At 39.2% G+C, this 15,311-nt stretch overlaps 1 protein-coding gene across 1 annotated transcript; it reads right to left on the bottom strand.

The window, feature by feature from the left end:
* Positions 1–1,958: 1,958 nt before the first annotated feature.
* nes (nestin) lies at positions 1,959–13,399 on the bottom strand. Its single transcript, XM_020936363.2, has 4 exons — positions 12,520–13,399; positions 9,001–9,125; positions 5,588–5,661; positions 1,959–4,483 (listed from the first exon to the last, which is right to left on the bottom strand). The coding sequence occupies exons 1-4, from the start codon at positions 13,345–13,347 to the stop codon at positions 1,971–1,973; spliced, it is 3,540 nt and encodes a 1,179-aa protein (XP_020792022.2). The 5' UTR covers positions 13,348–13,399; the 3' UTR covers positions 1,959–1,970.
* Between the last annotated feature and the right edge of the window lie 1,912 nt (positions 13,400–15,311).

Raw genomic sequence — 15,311 nt, 5'->3', positions numbered from 1 at the left:
CCCTCATGCAGATAAACCTTTCTATGGTATGCGCCAGGACTAAATCTTATGGCTAGTTAAGATTCTAACAGATACTCCATCGATAATGGGGGAAAATGCAAGTACTTTTCATAGCAAACAGTATTGGCACGTTGGTAGATGGTGGCGCACCCCAAGGCACAGCTTTGGTTCTGCTAATATTCTTTGAAATGTAAGTAGAATAAAACTATATGCTCTTATATCTTTATTCCTCACCAGAAGACATTGTTTCACTATCATCTTCAGACTCTTCAGAATGGACTATTTCTCCCTTGACAACAGTTTTTGTAAAAATTTGTGAAACCTCTTTTTGTTCATAAGCCATATCTGTTTTTTCGACTAACTCCTGCGTCTCCCTACCTTCTACATCTCCAAAACCCAGCTTCCACTCTGTATGTTTATTATCTACATCATCAGTTTGATACGTGGCACCAGTTTCTAAAGGAGACACCCAGAAATCATTATTGGCGGTCATACTAAACATATCATCCAGACTAGTTTTACCATTAGTTTTCAACAGTTCCTTTGAATCTTTTACAATAAAGAGATCAGAACCTTCATGAACACTTTCAGGAGACATATTTAGGGGCTCGTCCATGGGTGACAAAGAATCATGATCAGCTTTGTCATCACCGGAGAGGCCTTTTGGGGTTAAGTCACTAGCAATTTTATCATCATGGTGAATATTTTCTGTAGGATTTTCAAGAACTTCCCATTCAGTTGTAGCTAGAGCTTTAGGAAATTCTGTATCTACTTCTTCGGGCATAAAGATTTCTTCAGGTGTTGTATCCCTCATTTCAACACCATTATCGGGAGTCACTGATTCAACAGTAGAGGATAACAGAAGTTTGTTGGACTCATTTTTGTTGATGAGTTCATCCACATTTCCAGTTAGCGTATCTTGGACAATTGGCTGCTTCTCTTCTGCTTGTTCTCCCATATTTTCAGGCTCTTTCCTAAATTCTGTAATGTCCTCTGTAGTATCATAATGTGTTACCATGGTTATTTTGTGTATATCTTCCTCCTCAACTTTAGTTAGCATATCTTGGTCTATTGACTCCTTCTCTTCTGCTTGTTCTTCCATGTTTTCAGACTCTTTCTGCTCAAAAGACACATTCTCAAAAGACAGCTCTTGACTTGTGGAAGACCATAAGGATTCTTTCCTTAATTCTGTAATGTCCTCTGTAGTGTCACAATGTGTTACCATAGATACATTATGCTTATCTTCCTCTTCAACTTTAGTTAGCAAATTTTGGTCTATTGACTCCTTCTCGTCTGCTTTTTCACCCATGTTTTCAAACTCTTTCTGTTCAAAAGACAGCTCTTGACTTATGGAAGACCATACAGATTCTTGCCTAAACTCGGTAATGTCCTCTGTAGTGTCACAATGTGTTACCGTGGATGCACTGTGCTTATCTTCCTCCTTAACTGTAGTTGGCATATCTTGGACTACTGACTCCGCTTGTTCTCCCATGTTTTCAGGCTTTTTCAGTTCAAAAGACATCACTTGACTTGTGAAGGACCATACAGATTCTTGCCTAATCTCAGGAATGTCCTCCGTAGTGTTGCAATGTGTTACCTTGGATACATCATGCTTATCTTTCTCCACAACTTTACTTAGCATATCTTGGTCTATTGACACCTTCTCTTCTGCTTGTTCTCCAGTGTTGTCAGGCTCTATCTGTTCAAAAGACACATTCTCAAAAGACAGCTCTTGACTTGTGGAAGACCATATGGCTTCTTTCCTTAATTCAGTAATGTCCTCTGTAGTGTCACAATGTGGTACCATAGATGCAATATGCTTTTCTTCCTCCTCAGCTTCAGCTGATTCTTGAACTCCTTTGACCACTTCGTCTTTTTGCTGTTGTGGTTCTTCTTCAAAGTGCTCCTCAACTGTAGTTGGCATATCTTGGTCTGTTGACTCCTTCTCTTCTGTTTGCTTTCCCATATTTTCAGGCTCTTTCCTTAAATTCTGTAATGACCTCTGTAGTGTCACAATGTGTTACCATGGATACATTATGCTTATCTTCCTCCTCAACTTCAGCCAATTCTTGAACTCCTTTGACCACTTCGTCTTTTTGCTGTTGTGGTTCTTCAGAGTGCTTCTCAACTGTAGTTGGCCTATCTTGGACTATTGAGTCCTTCTCTTCTGCTTGTTCTCCCATGTTTTCAGGCTCTTTCCTAACTTCTGTAATGACCTCTGTAGTGTCACAATGTGTTATAGATACATTATGCTTTACTTCCTCCTCAACTTTAGTGAGCATATCTTGGTCTATTGACTTCTTCTCTTCTGCTTGCTCTCCCATGTTTTCAGGTTCTTTCTGTTCAAAAGACACATTCTCAAAAGACAGCTCTTGACTTGTGGAAGACCATACTGATTCTTGCCTAAACTCAGTAATGTCCTCTGTAGTGTTGCATTGTGTTACCATGGATACATCATGCTTATCTTCCTCCTCAACTTCAGCTGTTTCTTGAACTTCTTGGACCACTTTGTCTTTTTGCTGTTGTGGTTCTTCTTCAAAGTGCTCATCACTTTTTGGTTCAACCAGAGTTTCATTTGTGTGAAAATCTTCCTCGTCAGTGGATTCTGGCATGTCTCCCAAAGCTTCACCCCAGGCTATTGGCTCTTCAGCAAAAGTTTCATTTTGCTGTGTGTCTTTTTCACTAGTTTGCTGGTGCATAAAATGTGTGGTGTACCATTCTGTTGTCAAATTTTCTAACTCCTGTTCCACAAGTTTGTCTGTGTCTAATTCTTCCTCAATCATCGTTTTTATAACTTCCTCTTGTGTCTTATCTTCTTCTTCCTGTGTGTATGTGTCCATTTCTTCTTTGTCTTCCTTCCCATCGTTTCTAAGGTATTCTAGATCATACTCCTCATCCAAAACCTCTCCTTCTGCCTCCTCACACAGATCCTCCATAGTTCCGAACCGTCTGGTCTGATCCTCGATCCACGTGCCACTTCCCATCTCACCAACTTTCTTGTCTTGCTCTCCATCACTGGAATCATCGACATCATCAGCATGCGACGCTTGCGTGTTGGCGTCAGTTTCGTCGCTTTTGTATCTGATCAGAGGTCTGGTGTCTGCAAGGGTGTTATCTTGGGCATAGCTGTCTCCCTCAAGCTCGGTCTGCCATGACACAGAGACATTTTGGGAATCTTCTTGTTCTTCTTCTTCTTCGCTTTTGTCTGGAAGGTCTTCTTTTATGGAATCCTTTTGTCCTTCATCTTCAGTATCTAGTTCAAACTTTGCTTGCATCTCTTCACCTGGCATCACTTCTTGCATTTGATGTTGTACCTCTTTTGCTGAAATGTCCTCCTCTGGTTCAGCATGTTGCTTCAAACCTTCTTCAGGAGATTGTTCTAAATCATCAGCAATCAGACCTTGATTTTGTTCCATGACGCTATCCCATGTGTCCATCTCCTCTCCATCGGGGTACAACTTCTCTTTGGGTGGACTGGTACCAACCGTTGGGGCACGATCACTGTCAAAGATGAATTCTTCTTGAACAATATCACCCAGTTGGTTTTGGAGAGATTCTTCATGCTCACATTCAGAGGCTGGACTGGTGGACTTGGTGTCAAAATTTGGTTCAACAAATGCTTGTGTTTCTGAATCGGAAGACTCGACATGTTCTTGTGCAGCCTTCGTTTCCTCTGTAGACTTCTTTTCAACCCATGCATCAGTTGGTTCTTGAGGCTTTTCTGTTGCTTCATTTACAAAAGGTGTTTCTTGTTGAGCTTTGACCACAACACTGCTCACTTCCTGTGTGAAAGCTTCCTCAACCACTTCTGGGGTAGCCTCAATGATGGGTTCTTCAAGGTTAGAAGATGATTCAAGCTGTTGACCAAGACTTGACCTGACATAAGGTTGTTCCGTTTGGCTAACCATTTCCTCCTCAATCCACGCATCTATTGGTGCTTGTGGTTTTTCAATTTCTTCATTTTCACTTTGCTTTTCCATAGGCTCAGATTTCACAGAGAGACTACCTGATTCCGCAGATATTGCTGGCTCGAAAAGTTGTATATTTGCTTCATCCACTCTGGCCTCGAGCTTTTGGCTTGACTCCAGTTTTTCCTCAGATCGTTGATCAACAGTGTCATTCCAGTTGTCTGCAATTTTCTCCAAATCTAGTGTTTTTTCTTGTTCATCTGGTGAAGAGAGCGGCTCAGCGTATGTCACCTTTTCATTCACCTCTTGGGGGCGGAAATTCTCTACAGCTCCATCCTTGAGCACTTTGGGATAAGGAGTCAACTCTGGCTGCTGGAAAACCTTATTGTCTTCAACCTTTTCCTTTGAGATTTCCAGTTTTTCCCTTCTTGGCACATATGTTTGATAGCGGATTGGTGTGGCTGTTATCACTGTTGGTTTTGTCTTTCCACTCATGCTACGGAGCGGTGGTGAGGAAGTGGTCTTGGGGCTTGGAGACAGCTGGTAATGATCTCCCCATGGACTGAAAACTGCTTCTGTGGAGGACAAGAGGACAGGAGTTATTAATATACAATGAGTTTTATGAGTTACTGTAAAAAAATAAATAAATAAATAAATAAGGTTGAACAAATTAAGTAGTTAAAATATGATAAGATAATAGCAGCTTTGCGTTAGCGTTACCTCTAGAATAACTGCTTGCCATTTGGATAATCACATGACAGAGATTAAAATAGCCTGCATAAAGCTTTAGTAAATACTAGGTTCTTAGTGGAGGCTGTAGATCCTAATGGGAAGTTATTGATCACCACTTCCTCCTCCGTTGTTCTGAGTTACCAGAAAGCACAGCCATCTGGTTGAGTGTCCGTTGGGGATTGCCGCTGGTGGCTTCCATTACAGTGGGCAAAGTGCCGAGCTCAGCCTCTTAGCAAAGACCCCCGCATGGCTCTGGTCAGGTTAACATGATTAAAGCAAACATCACACCACACCAGAGGCTTTTAGTTACGCTAAGAGAAATTACACTAGATTCAACTAAAAAGGTGGGATGGATGGTGCTATCAACTGGTACTCGACGTCAATGAAAATAAGGTAGTGTTAAATTAATGTTGTTGTTTTTTTTTTAATTAAAGGGCCCATATTACACCATTTTCCTTTTTTACTGTAGTTTCCCTCATCAAAAACATATCTAGAGTTGTGTTTGTTTCATTCACACATGTTTAACACACAAATCCTGCATATTTAGGCTGAATTCTTCTCTCGAACTGAAAACACTCTTTGCCACCTTGTGATGTCATGTTGTAATACAGGAAGTGCTTCCACGGTGTTTTTACTTCATACACCTTCACTAGAATCATTTCCATAATTTCAGACCTGGAATTGCCAATCTCTACTGAACAAAAGGTAAAAGGAGCTGTTAACTTGAAAACTACAGCTTCATGACACTATGAGGTGGAACAAAGAATTTTCCGGTTTGGAGATGTGGACAGACTAATAATAAATGTAATCAAACATGTCAATAAATAAAACAAAACACAACTCCAGGTCTGTTTTTGATGAGGTAACAACATTCAACATGGCAAGAGTCCATCTGATGTAATATAGGACCTTTATTTATGTACAATGTAGTTATGTAGTTTAATTACCTTTGCTGTAAATGTTTCTAGACTGCTTTTGCAAAGTGATGTTTCCCTTGAGGCTCTCATTGTCCAGCAACGCTCTGTGAAAGCACAAGACAGGCAGTAGGTTATTTCACAATTCAAGAGCTCTACAGAGAGTAGAATGTGGAGGGGTGCTATGATGTCATCCATATGAAATCATAATGACGTTTATTATCGGTAGTGTGGTAGTTGGAGCATATGGATCGCTATATATTACAGGACAAAGGATTGACACATATTGGAAAGAATTGGCCAAATAACTTAGGTACAACTTATACTTAAATTTAAGCCAACACAAAAACATAAATAAATAGAATAGCGATATATATATTTTTTTATTTAACACATTTTGGAGGAGATCAGTTTTAATTGGTTGGTCAAAATTGTTATACTAAGAACAGGAATGCCACAATTCTTCACAATATTTGCCTTTGGATGCTTTCTGAATCATTATACAGATCCGTTCATGGTCCATCACACATAACCTACCTCATAGCTCAACTGACCAAATTAATTTTTTTTGACACACTCTACTCTTCAGATTCTGCTGCAGCTTTCTAGATATGATTGGCACCATCCTCGGCCAATAGGAAAGATATTTATCGATATGGACAAGTATATTTTTGCATTTTACTTTCATAATTATACAATGAAGTAGACGTTATAGCATTTCCAACTGTATACTTCAATTAACTATGAAATATAATGCAGCAAATTAGCAAGACGATAGAGCAGATAACTACATTTGTAAGAATTTGTTGTTTGTACGATGATGCTCTTCACAGGGGTGGATGGGAGTAGGGGGTGACTTTTGTTGGCCTTAAGCGGCAGAGGCAGGCAGCAGACTGTTGTTATGGAAATGTGGGCCAGACCCCGTCATTGACCCACCATCTGCACGGCTCCTCCACTGTGTGTCCACAGACGCTCTGACAGCACATGTGAGGAGCAGACCAAGCAGCACTAATGCCACTGTCACAATGCACACATGTGGAGCCGGCATTCCTATACACACATGATAAAGCTGCAATTTCAGCCCAGAACGGTAAGAAAATGTGATATAATATTGTGATAAAGACTATATATAATTGTAATACTTCTATATTTCAAAATTGGTTAATGAATAGTATTATTTATTGTGATGAACCAAAAAAAGTTGATGAAACAGATATATTGTATAAGCAGCTACGGAACATCACTAAACTCAGACCAATTTTAGCAAATGCTGATCCTGAAATGATTGTTCACTCTTTTATTTCATCTCGTTCAGATTTTTGTAGTTCTCTTTTTACTTGTTTTAACGCTTCTACGCTTAAGCGGCTGCAACTTGTACAAAATGCAGCTGCAAGGTTTTTAACACAAGCAAGAGTGTGTGTCAGCATGCTAGTTGTTGTTAGGTTTAGAGTGACAAAAAAAACTTTGTTCTTGAAAGTTGTTCAAAGCTCTTATAAATTCATTTAAACTCAATTAGTATGCGCAGAATATATAAGGTAACGGAAGAGTAACTTTGGACCTTTTATATTTTTAAAGTGATAGAAATTTGGCACAGGATTGTTTTCTTTTTAGTTTTTTTGACTTACATGGTGTACTTTAACTGTTAAAATGCGTTAATAAAATATTCATAACCTTTGCAACATGTGCACAAATAAAACTAAAGCTGCTAACATTACAACAACAATATATTTTTCATCTGTAGCTTTTTTATTTTTAGGACATGACAGGCCATGACCTTCAAATCCATCCTTTTCCCCTTGGCTCCTGTGTTACTCTAGACTCCCAAAGCTCATAACCCACCCGTCTCCTCTCCCTGCATCTGAGCGTCAATATTTTGAGGAGGGGGCAAAGGAGAAACCAGACGCCACAATGGAGCTCTGTAATGGACGATACACTCAGCTTTGGACATGAGAGGCAGCGGTTTCAATGCACTGACCTCTAGTCTAGACAGCTGCACTGGTTTAAAGGGTTTGTCCCATTTTTGTTCCATTGGGGTGATCTGAATGGGGCTGTTACTCTTGACGTGGTGGTAGAAGTGATGGATCTTCACTTTTAGGTCTTCCCCAAGCAATAGAAAGCAGATTCGATGGTGGTATTTTAGACCATTTGAGCTTTGGCGTATTTTATAATTTCTCAAGTTTAATTCGCATTCATTGGATGTTATAGGGTAGATTTAGGATAACACAGCTTTTAGTCATTCTTCTCAAGATCTTCCATCAGTCAAGTAGTATTTTGTGAAGAAAAGAACTAGATCATTTGAAATGGTTTGAAGTGGTCTAAAGTTATCCTTCATTTACCTCAACACTGATGAGTTTATGAGCCCTTTTCACAACTTTCAGAAATCAGAGCGGAGTTTCACCGTCACAGTAAAGCAGCAACAAGTAGCATGCTAACGTGCACTTACTGATTATCGGACAATTAAATGCAGACTGTAAACAGTGGATGTATTTTGACTTGAATAGCTGCTTATTCAATGTGTCTGTACTGGGATAAATTTTGCTCAAACACATGGAAAAATCTGGTATGTGTGTGTTTTCTTATTTTTTTATTTACTTGTCGTTTTATTTGTATATTGAGTAAATTATACAAGCTTTGTTTCAGTGTATGGTTGCTATAGGAAACAGTCCAATGAGGTTAATTTGGTCTTCTGATAATTTATGTTATTAGATTCTTTTTTCTGACCAAGAGTTTGTTTTCATATCTGACAGTTTCGACAGCTCACTAGCACTCTTCCTCAGAGTCACATGATGTTGCTGTGACATGTCTGGTCAGCTGATTTAAACAGGTTTTGGCGCCGTCTTCCTACCAGTAAATACGGAAATGTGCCGATGGGACTATATACTGGGACGAGGGGGCTTTTTTACTCTCACACACCTGGGATACTGTCCTGAGGAAGTCGAACTGCAGATGGCGCTGTCATCCTGTCTCGATCAGTAGGAAGACAGCGCCAAAACCTGCTTGAATCAGCTGACCGGACACATCACAGCAACATCATGTGACCACTCTGAGGAAGACGCTAGTGAGCAGTCAAAACTGTCAGGTATGAAAACAAACTCTTGGTCTGAAAAAAGAAGCTAATGACATATGTTTATGAAACAGTTATGAAAAGTATGATGTCATTATTTTTCTAATCAAAAATTAAAATTATGAAACAGCAAAACTGGGGAACTGGAAAACAAAAAAGAAAAACCTTAAATTTGCTTCATTTTCGTGAAATAGGTCACCCAACCATAAGAAGTTTAAGCTCCAGTCTTGGTCGGGAGTACCTAGCTGGAGGATAGACCTATGATGCATGTTTTGGGTTGTCAGGGAAACGAGAGCTCCAAATTTAAAACCCACTATAACACAGAGAGAACATGCAAACTCCACTCGAACCTTGAGAAGATCACATGTGATAAAGCGCCTACCTGTATGTGGCCACCTCCATATTGAGGGACATCTTCATCTGCGCCAGGCCCCTGTTCTCCTGCAGAAGTTGGTCCATCTTTTGGGTCAGGGCGTACTTCTCTCTCTCCAGGGCCTCCAAGTGCTCCTGGACCAAAAAAAAACACCAAACAGGAAGTCAGACAGGAAGAGGAAGAAGGTTTCAGTAGTGCGCATTGTGTAGTCAAACTTTGTAAAAATAAATAGTTCTGTTTGGGTTGGCTGCACAATATGAGGCCCCTTTACTGTCAAGGGGGGATTTTGGTGGTAAGTTAAAGGCTCGCTGTGTTTTCCATGGAGATGTTATTGTTTTGTCTAGAATGTTCCACAGTATTGTATTCAACTCCATGGAAATTTCACACCATCAGTCCTAGTTAATCAAATCGGTGGCGAAACGAGCTACCTCACAGTAAGAATACAAATGTTTCAAGTTCATTTAGATAAACAAAAACATCTATATTTATATCAATTCAAGGTGGATATTGTTAATGCCATACTGTGGAACATTCAAGACATATTTGTGATATTTTGGAGAAGTGTATAGAATTGCGGATAGGATACGTATTGCTTTTAAAATACTTTGGACAAGACTTTGATGCAAATTATTACTGTCAAAATTAGTTAAATTAAAGGAAAAAACATATTTCTTCATTGTTTGCACTGAAATGAATCATGGGATATGTAGTTTCCTATGGTTTTTTAACTGTTGCTAATATAAAACCATGCATTTAAGCAAAAGAACTTGTAATTCGATATATTGTGAGACCTCTGACGATACGATATCACGATATGTCGGTTATTGTTACGTCCCTAGTCAGAGAGACAAGAAAAGTTACATAATGTGTCTTTAATCAGAATCAGAATCACAACTCATTAACCTCATACTAAAAACACTGAACAATTATATTTCAGTGTGTACAATACGTTTACTTAAATAGAAATTTTAAACTTGTTTTTATGGAACCAAAGTAGATTGTGATTTATTTTTAATTTCGAAATTTCATTACAATTGTCAGCCCCTGTCACACTCATTATTGGCTTAGGTTAGATAAGACATGATGGGTGGGCTGGTCAGGCTAATGGCTATGTAAATATACTAGTAAATGATGTCTCCTGTATTGATTAAAACATTATTGTCCCATTACACGCGACCTTCAATGTCACTGGATAAATGAGTTAGCTTTATCTGTCATACTCCTTTCAAGACTTGCCCTGTATTCTTAATTTATATTACTATTGGATATTTATAATTTGACTAGATAGGGCTCTCCAATTAATCATATTTAATCGAGATTCAGCCCGTTCATATAATGAATGGTACAGTTGGGATATGTTTTTTTTTTTTTTTTTTAATCTAACTTTCTAGAAAATCTACACCAAATCAATGTCTCGTATCTTATAATAGAATCAATATACTACGTGGTCCTGAGGCATGACTCTGCATAAAGCCCGGGTCTATTTGTGACAGTCACTGATTGCACTGTCACGAGTAACAGCACACACCCTTTCACATAGTTTCCTAATGGCTCATCGATTTATTTTGGGAATAAAAAAAGACTGACAAGGCTCAGGAGTTCCCCAATTTGTCGGGCCTCTGGCTTTACAAAGAAGAATGCTGGGAGTAGGGATTGAGGTGCAATTAAAAATTCAATTAAAGGTGAAATATTGGTGGTTTTCAGATTCTTGAATGTGATGATGTCATACTCTCAAACTGGGGTCAAGAGTCAAATTTCCCTATTAAAAACATTGGACTTTACCATGAAATATACAAAATGTAAATTCACAAATGTTAAACCTGAACATTTCTATCAGTGTCTAGACACAAGAACTCACTATATGAGAACAAAAATCTACATTTTAACATAAATTTTACTTGCCCCCATCTGTATTAAATAACTTTGGTCTATAACATGTTGTGATGTCATCTGAAACCCACCTATATAACTTTTCTCATGAAAGATCTGCCACCTCCTTGATTTTTTGGAATGTTCCGCATTGTGGCATTAAACATAGGGATCTTCATGGATACCTATGTTTTGGTTACCTACGTCCACAGAGTTTCAGCTGCTTCCCTCTGGTCAAAGGCTGTTACTCCCAAGATCTAGAACAAATCGTTTTAAAAGGAGCTTCTATCGTAACTATGAATAAATTGTAATCTATTTATCTAAGATTGTGTGTTTTTAACATATTTAATATTTATTGTGATTTTAGCCAAGCGTGATGGATGAATTTAACTAATTGTTTATGGAGCAAACCATTCTGCACTGGAGCTCTGTAACACTTGATTTTGTAATTGTGTTTTTATACGTGTTTTGTGGATGAATGAAATGTGAAATGTGGGACCTGCCTCTCAAATCTACAAAGCAAATTTACCTACGGGTACGAATAAAGCAACCTAACGTAACCTATGAGTTTAGTGATGCCACAGAGTTACAAGTTGTATATACAGAGAAGAGCCCACTCACAATAAGGATGCATGTTTTCAATGTTATTTTTTTGCTAATAAAAACGCAAAAAATGACATTGCTTGTATAGTAAACTGTAGATATGATATAAAATAAATACCTAACCTTAAAGATACAGGTATATTCTAAGATTATTCCACAGACAGTCATATTTAACATACACAGACTGAAAAGGTGTAGACTGAAGCTTGAGCTTATTCTGCCTTTACTCTTTATTACTTTGTCAGAGCATCATCTTGACACCAGTTCATCTTCATAAATACAGCAAGAGGAAACAAACAAATCAGTAACTGCACATTAAAGTACTAAGTATCATAATTCATGTATCTGCCCAGAGTTAAACATTTAAACTTCTTTATAAAATGGAAGAGAGTGTTGCGCAGTTTTAGATCTTCTGTACACTTGTTCCAGAGCTCCACCCCGTTAACAGACATACAGAATTTCATAATGTTTGTTCAGATTTTGGCTATTTCGGATCAAGACATCTGACAAGATATAAAACAAGTGCTTCACCTGCTGTAAGATGAACTCTTAAGACGTACTTTGTGTTTTGGTTTGGTTTGCTATTGTAGTCGGCCCCAAGCTCTGGAACGTTCCACCCCCCCCCCACCCCCCCACCCCATGTCCAAATGTCCAAACAGCCCCCACAGCGGAGTGTATTAAGTCTCGTCTTAAGACCACTTTTATTCTCTGGCTTTTAGCACAGTGAGTCGTGTGGACCTCTGTGTCTTTATTTATTTATTTTACTTATTTACTGATATTTTATGAGTTTTTATGTTTTTGCTTTTATTTGCTTTTACTGGTTTTATTGTATTAGGGCTGGTATGACAAAATTTTAGCAATTTACCTTTTTGTTGTCGTAATGTTACGATCTCTGTACGGCACTTTGGAAACTGCGTGGACTTGGATTTTGGTTTAATTTTATAGCACCAAAAATTTAAGGTCGACATTTATTTTTGGATTTTTTTGAGGAGTTTAAACCACACTTTCCACTAAACACGAGATGTTAAAAAAAAAAGAAACATCAAACCATCTCACCTGCAGCATTTGTATATCGCGGCAGTGGCTCTCCCTCTGCTGTTCGACCGTGCTCTCCAGGTGCTCCCTCAGATCCTGCAGGCCCAGCAGCTCCCTGTCCAGGTTCTGTAACTTCATCACACTCTCGCTCTTCTCCTTATTGACCTGGACCAACCTCTGTCTGGTCTCGTTCACGGACTCCTCCAGACGTGCGAGCTGGCCCTGGTACGCCTCTGCCGCCTCCTGCCACGCTCTCGCTGCTCTCAGGTTGTACTCTTCCCCCAGCTCCAGTAAAGATGGACCCTGCTGGACGGACGGCCTCGTCGTCGGCATCACCTTGGTCTGCATCAGCATATGCTCCATGTTGGCGACCTCTTCTTGATGGGTTTGAATGAGCGATTTCATTTCGTGTTCTAGCTGGTTAACCTTCTCCGTCAACCATATCTGAGCTCGCCGTTCCTCCTCAAGTTCTCTTCTGCTTTTTTCCACTTTCGCGTTGGTTTCCATGTGAGCTTGGGTCTCTCTTTGCAGCTGAAGATCCAAAGTTTGCAGCTCTTCGGCTAGTCTGGCGACGTCCACTTCTGCGTAAACTCTTTCTTTCCACATGGTGTCCACTTCCCTTCTCGCGCACCGTAGTTCTTCATCCATGAACCTCCTGCGTTCCTGGCTGCCGTGATGGTTCCTTCTCAACGTTTGGATCTCTTTGGCCAGCTTGGCGTTCTCCTCATCCAGAAGTTTCACGCGGTTCAGGTAGGTCTCCAGGCGTTGGTTGAGGTTCAGCATCTGCTCCCTCTCCCCTCCGTAATGGCTGGAGGGTGGGTGCGTGGGTTTGAATGGCAGGAACTCCATGATGGACAGAGGAGAAGCGGTGGAGCAGAGTGTCCAGGCTGTAGAGCGCTCGTGTGGGGCGTTTAGCCGGAGAAGTGAGGTTAGGATGGAGGAGGAGGGCTTTTTGTGGAGGGGATGGAGGGGTGGGGTGAGGGGAGGAGTCAGGGGAGAGGGCGGGGAGGGGAGGAGAGGAGAGGGGGAGGACGGAAGAAGGGCAGAAGCACGGAGGAGATCACAGACGAGCAGAGAGCTGACTTTTTTCTTTTCTGCCATTAAAGACACAGTGATCAGAAGAATTTTGAAGCATGTGAAATGTTGGTTATTGCATTATTTAGCATATTTACATTATTTACTTTAAATAAATACATCTATTTTGATGTATTTATTTAAAGTAAATAATGTAAATGTAAATAATGTTTGTATTGTTCAAATTCAGTTTAATTCAAAGTTTATTGTCAAATTTCTATTTAACATATGAAAAAAACATAATTTCTGTTCTCACTCTCAATTTTCTAAATTAAATAATAATAAAATAAAATAAAAGGAAAAGTCCAAAGTTCTTTTTTAGGGAGACACAGATTCCTAGCTTTCCTGGCATTCTGGAGCTTAGAGAGTGGAATGAGGATTGTGTAATTAGAAAATGATTAGGATGTAACAATAATCGAAATATTGTGATATTGTATCGTCAAAAGTCTCACAATAATATTGTGGGCTGTCACAATATATCGAAGCACAAGTTCCTTTGCTTAAATGCATAGTTTTATAGGAGCAACAGCTTATAAACATAGGGAACTAAATATCCCATGATTCATTTCAGTGTAGACAACATGAAGAGATATGTTTTTTACTTGAATTCTTGGGATTATGACGGTAATAAATCACACAAAAATCTTGTCAAGGTGTTTGAAAAGCAAAAAAGTATCTAATCTACAATTATATCAGGTTCTTCAAAATATTGCAATAAATATTGTAGCACGAGATGCATATCGTGATAATATTGTACCAAGAGGATATTTGGATAAAAATAATACATTAATACTGTTTTTGTTTGTTTTTTTTGCCAGTGGCTTAACCTGCAGATGGAGGACACAAACAAGTTTTTCTCATTCTCAGTATATGGACAGACGAACAAACCAAGTCTCATGTGAAAGCTCAGAACCTCCACAATTCCCTCCCTGAGCTGCAGAGGCTGCACTAGCACTGATTCAGCTCAGGTGCTGGAGTTTAGGTAGTGACCATTCAGATCAGAGAGAGTCCTCTTTTGTTTTGAGACCAGTGACCAGTGTTTGCATTATTGATAATAAATCAGCATTACTATTCTTATCAGTAAAAGCTGCACTGCCAGTCAAAAGTTTTAGAACACCACACTCCTTTTAACAGTTTTTTTTACTGTTTACTGTCGACCAAAACATATTCTAAACTTTTGACTGATGAAAGTGTCCACCTTTGGCAGATAGAACAGCTGAACACACTCGTAGCTTGTTCTTTTTACAATAGAAATCAAATATTCTTCAGAAAGTTCTTCCCAGGTCTCTGGCAGAAGTTCCCATAAATGTGTGGCACTTGTAGGTTGCTTGTTTTTCACTCTTCTGTCCAGTTCACCTCAAACCAGCTCGATGGGGTTTAAGTCTGGAGTCTGTGCTGGACACTCCATGTTTTCAAGCTCACCATATTGTTCTTTTTTCCTGAGGTAGTTTTGGCAGAACTTGGACTTGTGTTTTTGTGTGTGTGTGTGTTTTTAACCTCTGGTCTGTTCAGTTCTTACCTTTGTACCATTTCAAGCTCTTCATTGGACTTGCACGACTTGAATTGCAATAAATAACTGGAAAAATTTGAAAACTTTTGACTGGTAATGTATATTTGATTTGATTTGAACATCACATTCTTCATTTATAATCATGACTAAAAATAATTTCTGACAGAGAGAAAAGCTGGAGAAGGCCTGGAAGGTGAAAGCATTAGTACTCATGGTCATCGTGGCTACA

Source organism: Boleophthalmus pectinirostris, unplaced genomic scaffold, assembly GCF_026225935.1.
Source record: "Boleophthalmus pectinirostris isolate CB_2022bp ecotype Guang Dong unplaced genomic scaffold, ASM2622593v1 HiC_scaffold_6, whole genome shotgun sequence".
Taxonomy (NCBI): Eukaryota; Metazoa; Chordata; class Actinopteri; order Gobiiformes; family Gobiidae; genus Boleophthalmus; species Boleophthalmus pectinirostris.
The sequence above is the reverse complement of the archived record's forward strand: the minus strand, read 5'-3'. Positions and strand labels throughout refer to the sequence as shown.

Excerpts from the sequence above, each read along its gene's own strand:
- nes (XM_020936363.2), bottom strand. The coding sequence starts at position 13,347 with ATGGAGTTCCTGCCATTCAAACCCACGCACCCACCCTCCAGCCATTAC. Across the intron at positions 9,126-12,519 it reads GCGATATACAAATGCTGCAG|GAGCACTTGGAGGCCCTGGA; the intron begins GTGAGATGGTTT and ends TTTTTGGTCCAG. Across the intron at positions 5,662-9,000 it reads ATGGAGGTGGCCACATACAG|AGCGTTGCTGGACAATGAGA; the intron begins GTAGGCGCTTTA and ends GTGCTTTCACAG.